The sequence below is a fragment of the Leuciscus leuciscus genome (assembly GCF_965113295.1).
Source record: "Leuciscus leuciscus genome assembly, chromosome: 4".
Taxonomy (NCBI): Eukaryota; Metazoa; Chordata; class Actinopteri; order Cypriniformes; family Leuciscidae; genus Leuciscus; species Leuciscus leuciscus.
The window spans coordinates 48,841,726-48,848,784 of NC_138728.1; the positions used below are offsets into that span (position 1 = coordinate 48,841,726).

At 41.7% G+C, this 7,059-nt stretch overlaps 1 protein-coding gene and 1 long non-coding RNA gene across 3 annotated transcripts in view; one reads left to right on the forward strand and one right to left on the reverse strand.

Moving 5' to 3' along the window:
• Positions 1-7,059, reverse strand: part of ikbip (IKBKB interacting protein) — a 9,398-nt gene extending 2,339 nt beyond the window's left edge. The window contains exons 1-3 of one of the 2 annotated variants that reach the window (XM_082167286.1): positions 6,492-7,059; positions 3,830-4,287; positions 3,627-3,744 (exon numbers count right to left, since the gene is read on the reverse strand). In XM_082167286.1, the coding sequence (XP_082023412.1) occupies positions 3,627-3,744; positions 3,830-4,125 (414 nt within the window). In that variant the 5' untranslated portion in view covers positions 4,126-4,287; positions 6,492-7,059. Of the gene's footprint in view, positions 1-603; positions 2,527-3,626; positions 3,745-3,829; positions 4,288-6,491 lie in introns of those variants that run through there. The other variant, XM_082167287.1, reaches the window with a different exon arrangement.
• Positions 20-1,609, forward strand: LOC309497108. The gene is made up of 2 exons (XR_014205390.1): positions 20-610; positions 1,031-1,609. It is a non-coding gene; the product is annotated as an uncharacterized lncRNA (long non-coding RNA).

A 7,059-nucleotide genomic window follows, 5' to 3' on the forward strand; every position in this document is an offset into this window, starting at 1 on the left:
CCTGTATGGTACACACACACACACACACACACACACACACACACACACATGGTGCAGCTCAAATTCACCCTGATTAGATTCAATCAAATTTTCCAAAAACCACACTAAGAAAAACAGCAAAGCTGTACAAACAGTAACACTTTAATACCAACACTTATCAAACATTACAAAAGATTTATATCTAAACATATCATTTATGAAAATGTTTTAAACACTTTTGTTTTGGCAAAATATGAGAAAAACTGCATTCTGACTTTTTTTTTTTTTTTTGCATTCATTATTTTCCCAACTTTCTTTTGACATTTATGCTCAACACAATTTAATATTGCTGTATACTGAAATTAATGTTTACTTTTGCTAAGTTGTCTCATCTTTTGTTCTGTAGACTCTTCTGACAAGAAAGTTTCTTGCCCTTCACACACAAAGCTGGTCACTGATTGGTCCCTGGTCAACCAATCACAATGATAGTATAACCCATAACTTAATCTGACTGAACTTCACAGGCATCACAAAAGTCAGGCATGGCTAACCAACCAGACAGGAGAGTCTGTACTGGTGCTTTGAGTAGCTGTCTATATGGGTCAGATTGGTTTAATAGTTTAATAAACGAGTTAGGTTTCATTGAAAAATTCTGTAGCTGACAAAATATTTTCCAGTATTGCTCCTTTTTTAAGATTCATAAGGTGGTAAAAAACTAAAATAACAAAATATAACCAAGAAATGTAATTATTTTGGGTCTGTACGCTTGCTGTAGAACATTCAAATATGCAGGTCAAATAGACCCACGAACATAACAGTTATCAAGCGTGTGTGTGTGTGTGTCAACACTAGTGTTGGGTCTCGTTTTAATTTTATAGATTTCGATTCTTAATCGATTCTCCAATAAGGTAAAAAAACAAAAAACAGTTTTCATTCACATTTAGTCTTCTTGACAAACATTTAATTGATGCTGAATATCATGAACACAAATCAACAGGCTAAAGAACACTACGCAAGGAGCGCAGAAAAACAACTAGCCTAGCTAATGTAGATTTCAAGCATTATTGAAGACAAGTAAAACACACACAACTGAACAAAGATACGATTGAAATATAATTTTGAAATAAGATTGAAATATCAAATAAACAGTGTTTTAAGATTTTCAGGTATTGAAGTACAAAAACTGTAATCAAATGTAAAATGACACTGCACTTTATAAATTACATATACATTACACATGTAGAAGTTATTCAGTGAAGAACGTGTGAATTTTCTCTGTGTTTGCATTTTATAACAAGTATCCGATTCCTGACCTCAAGAGTTGAGATTTTACCAAAACACATCAGTGTTGAAACATTGCACGTTTGTTCATGACCCTAGGTTAAAGGGTAACTAAACCCCTGGTCAGAGCCTGTGGAGCCCAGTGGAGAGGTGGCGTGCATCTGAGACGTATCTCTCTGTAGGCAAGGGCGTGGTTAGCTGGTTCCCTCTGACGTCACCGGCCACCACAACTTCCAATAGGAAAATTCAACTGCAGTAGCCACTGTTCAACCTGAAGAGGGCAGCACTCAGACGTTTTTACACCATATATTGTAGAATTAAAACACTTTAAACCCAAATGTCAAAAAAATTACTTGAATCAATGAACAGCACTAATAAAGCCCCAGTCTTACAGGGCTTACAAAAAAATTTGGTTTAGGGTTTAGTTACCCTTTAAGTGATAATCTGACAGCTCAAAAATCAAACCGGGTCAAATTGACCCCGCAACAGTAGAAATACAGTATATGCGGCCCACGGGTCCGGTTCCTGGGCTCAGCTCTCGTCAGTGTCAGTGTCAGCCTTAGGTCGGAGGCTTTCATCATTACGCCTCAAATGCTGTCGATTAAGCTAATAACACTGTGCTGGTGCTGAAGGGCCCTCGGGTTCCTGGGCTCAGCTCTGGTCAGTGTCAGCCTGTGGTCTGAGGTGGTGTCTCAGCGATCGCTCCTCCACGCTCTGCACCTGCTCCTCCAGCTCCTGGACTGTCCTGCGGGTGGCGCTGAGGAGCGCTCGGACCCGTAGCATCGAGCGCACGGCCTCCTCCAGCGCCTCCTGCTCCTCCTGCTGCGATCGATCGGCCTCCTCCTCCCCCCTCAGGCGCTCCTGGAGCCCACGGGCCTGCGCCGCCACACGCTGGAGCCGCTCCTGCAGCCGGGACACGCTGGAGTTGCTCCGCTCCGCTAGCTCGCGCACCCGCTGCAGCTCCTCCTCCTCGCCGCGCTCCAGCGCTCGCGTGTTCCCGCGCACGCCGTCCTGCACCTCCTGCAGACGCTCCTCCAGCGCCCGCAGACGCTCCTCCAGCGCGTTCACCTGCGCCGTCGCGTGTGTGTGCGCGCCGCGGGACTGGGTGTGTAGCGCGCGGAGCTCGGCGCTCTGCTGTGTGTGTGTGTGGAGCCGGCGGGAGGACGAGTCCTGATGCTCCCGCAGCGCTGCTGACGTGTTAAGGACAGAGCCGAGTGAGAGGCGCAGCTTCGACAGGAGCGTAACGGCGTCTACGGAGGCCTGGAGCTGCGGTCACAACACACACACACACACACACGTCAGCGCTGAGCTAGCGCTAATGCTGCAACAAGCCGCGTTTCCATTACAGATTTGCGCAATACTTTACGATATTATCTAAATGTCGATAGAAAAAACTATTGCGAAATGAATGCGTTTCCATTAACCAATGTTATGCGACTGAAACTTAATTTTTTCCTCTCGCGATGAGTCATTCCAACAATTATAGCAACGGATGTTCGTAAGTATATCGCAGCCGCGTATACGTGTTATTCAAGCATTAATGGCACGGAAAGACCCTTATTACACTGTGAGCGGCACATATGAGGTGTTTCTGGGTGTTTCTCACTCATTTCTGCTTCAAGCTCTTGATTGTGGCATTTCTCTGAGGTTTAGAATCCAGTATTCTCGTAATTTGTCTTTATGAGTTTAATAAAGAACTCTGTCTCGTCTTCTGTGCAAACACACCTCATCTACGTCAGGTGACTGTAAATGCGCAAAAACTGTTTCCATTGCAGTTTTGCAAAATACTTATTTTTCGAGTTGCCCGTAAAACCACCTCATGCGAGCGGAAAAACTTGTTTGCGATAAATGGAAGTTTGTGCGAAAGTGACGTGTTTCCATTGGCCGTATTTTCAATTTGCGCAATTAAATTAAATTTGCAGGGTAATGTAAAGGCGGCTAGTCTGGGAGACAGCGGACATACGCACTGCAAACACTAGTACAGTAACTCCCTTACATTTCATTTTCACTTCACAGGACTTCATTTATATATTTACACAATTCTGACTTTTTTTCCTCACTATTTTGACTTTCTCTGAATTCAGATTTTTTTTCTCTAAATTTATACTTTTTTTCTCTGAATTGCAACTTTATATGACGCAAATCTGAGGGGGGGGGGGGGGGGGGGGGGTTGCAATTACCTTTTTTATGTTTTATTCTATTGTTAGTTCAGATTAACTAATGTTAACAAATGAAACCTTACTGTAAAGTGTAACCCAAATGAGGTGTTTGAAGAATATATGAAACAAGCACAAACCCAGCTAAGACATTAGTGTTAAGAGAGTATTTACTGAATCACACACACACACACACACACACACACAGACCTGCTGTGAGACTGCCGTCAGTTTCTCCTCGAGATCCTCAACACGGCGACTCTTCTCCTGCAAATAGTCGTACTTTTCCCTCATCTCTGCTAGTGTTGCGCTCTGCTGAAGATGCAGCCTGTGGAGGACAGATGAAAACACACTTATAGAGAGAGGAAAACTGATATATTATTATTAATATGAGTGAGAGAGAGTGAACTGACCACGCGATGATGACGGAGAGCGCGAGACACATCAGACTCACGGAGAACTTCACGTCAGCACTGAGACTCTCTCTCTTCTTCTCATCCTCACTGAAACTCTCTTTCTTCTTCTCATCCTCACTGAAACTCTCTTTCTTCTTCTCATCCTCACTGAAACTCTCTTTCTTCTTCTCATCAGCACTGAGACTCTCTCTGATAACGGACTCTTTCTTCTTCTCATCCTCACTTCTCCGTTTCTCTCCGTTCTGCTGCTTGTTTGAACTCTTCTGTCGGTGTTTTATGTCGCTGTTCTGCATGTTTGAAGGGCAAGCGGGGAGTCAGTGCTAAAGGCGCTCCTGAAAGTGTGTAGATGTGAGTCTAGAGAGCAGATGTCATTCTCTATTGTGTCTGTTATATCGTCCCGTGTGTTTTCCCCATCAGATGCTGGGAGTTGTGGGAATCGCCACGCAGCAGTTCCGCTGAAACAGAACAGAGAAATAGCAGAAGCGCGAGTGACTCACTGAGGGCACCGGAGTGGGCGGGGCTTATACGAATATAAATCATATTTTGTTAAAAATGTATTATAAATGTAACTCTATGCTGTTTATATTTCATTCAGTGACTATTCAAATTAGTTAACGTAATTATTTAGCTGTGTAAATTATTTTTGATGACACAGCACATGTACGTTACTGTCACGTGATAGCCGTTACTTTTCTCTGCGCTGGATTGAACGAACCACTCACAGTTGCTTTTAATTTCTCGGTGAAGGTTTTTGGAATAATCATTGTGTAGAGATTACTTTAGCTAATTTATATAATCATATCAGGAATTAATAATTGGACGTGAAATATTTGAACGATTATAAGTTGTAGTAAACATGTAGTTGATAAGTCATACAGCGCTGTAAGTTTTGAATGAGTCTCAATGGCGGAGTCGCGTCTGTGTGGGCCGCCGCGCGCCCCCGTGTGCGTCTCCATGGAAACACGCGAGTCTGCGCCCACTGAATAATTCATTATATCATGGGGTTACAAACTAGATTAAAAAAGTTTGTGGACAAACTTTACGTTGGCTTGAAAAAGCCTAGCCAGAAAGTTTGAATAAGTTGAATATGAAAAAGTTTTATATAGTTTAAAGTGGTTTTAAAGCTTAAAGTTTGACTGTTTTGAAGGCCATAGATAGATAGATAGATAGATAGATAGATAGATAGATTTACGTATATGTGGTGGGGAGGTGGGAAAAAGATGAGACTGATTTGGTGAATAAAGAACCATTTTTTATTAAATACTTATTTAAATGGTGTATTATCTATCATTTCTTTTCTTTTTTTTATTGCAGTGATTCTGTGTCTTGTCAGCAACATATTAACAATACAATTATATTAAGCATATTAATAATAAAAACAATAACATACTAAATACTAATAATACTTTGAGTAAAAGTAAAAAATGAAAAAATAAATAGGCCTAATTATTATACTGAATCAGTCCTTGATTCTGATTGGTCTATAGCTGTGTTTTACTCACAATGAAACTATGATCGTTTCACCCAACAATGGTTCTCTGTATCACTACACAACACCCCTAGCAACCACTCTTAGCAACGTAAACACATGTTCTCATTGATTTTGTTCACTGAAGTTTATAACGTTAGAGTAATTTATCAGTTGTGTCTTGATTCTCCGTGATCACAAGTTTGAGTCCTTCCAATATAAAAGTCTTCTCTACTGACACCGTCAGGGACTTTTTTTTTTTTCTTTTTTTTTGCGGAAGGAAGGTTTTTTAGTGTTTTTACTTCATGAAAGTTGCATCGATACATTTTTTGGCTTTAATATTAGTATTGTGTGGTAACCGTTTTATAAAAGAAAAAGGTTTGAGAGGCTGTGCTGTATTGTGAGTAAATACCTTATTGCTGACTTAACATATACTGTGGCTGCGTCCGAAATCGCGTACTATGTGAGTAGGTACTACATTTAAATTAGAACGTACTTCGCAACCGTTAAAAAAGTAGTATGAATGGAGTCCGGTGTGGTGAATTTTTTTAGAGTGATGAGTCCGAGCTTAGGACCCAAGCAATCCGATTGGTTCAAAGCACGTTTTATGGATAATCGCTTTAGTGCCTGGCTACAAATAATACAAAATCACTTTATTATAGAAGAAGTTTGTACTACGTTATAACGAGTCATTAATGTATTTTAACTTATATGTCACGTGACATACGCTGTCATAACAGCGCGGAAATTTAAAGAGCCCATTCCACTGACTGCACCAACTGCGAGCGATGGTTTCTGCTTTAGTTCTGCTTTCATCTGCGTTTTTACGTCGTTCGAGCTCACAATCCAGAGGAGGCGTCGGTCAGCTACTCGCAGATCACGCCTTCGTCGGGAGCTTTTACGGAATTTCTCAAATAACGTAAGTAGCATCATTTATTTAGCTAATAAATTTTACCTCAGAAAAACACACAAACCTGTGAACGATGACAGATGTTGATTTTTGGCAAGGAAAAAGCAATTTATTTGCTTGTGCTATTACCATCGATGAATAAACATGAATGAAATAACGTTACATATGTATGTGTGTGTGTGTGTATCTCTATTGATTCATTCATTGATGGTAATAGCACAAGCAGTGTGCCTGTATGCGTGTGTATGTATATATATATAACGTACAGCTTGTGAAATTACCAGATGCAGTGCAGTGCAGATGACTTGGAGGCGGTGGGAACAGGTTTTGCTCAGCTGGCAGGGTCTCCAGCTTTCAGGGTAGTAGCTGGTGCAATAGATGGCTGTCACATCCGCATCAAACCACCAGCAAGTGACGTGCAGTGCTACTTCAACCGGAGGCTGTTTAATTCTGTACAGCTGCAGGCCATCACTGACCACCAGGGGAAGTTCCTCGACATTTTTGTTAACACAGGTTAAGACACTAAAAATCAGTTCTTGTTCTTAGATTGACAGTGTTCCAGCTTGTCTATGTTAGTTATGTTAGTTATTATGTAAATAGTTAGGTGTGTGTGTGTGTGTGTGTGTGTGGGCACAGCCCACAGGGTGCTGTGATGCGTACAGTGCAGTAGTAGTAGTTAGAGAGGTGCATGGCTATCTGTGTGCATCCCTCTGTCTTACAGCTCACTGCCGCTGGACAACGCCTCTCCATCACCCAGCCTCTCCTGTCGGGCCTCCTCGCAGCTGCACATGGTAACTGGGGATATTGCAGACCCAGGCTAATCGACAGGGGATCTCGGAGCTACAGTTG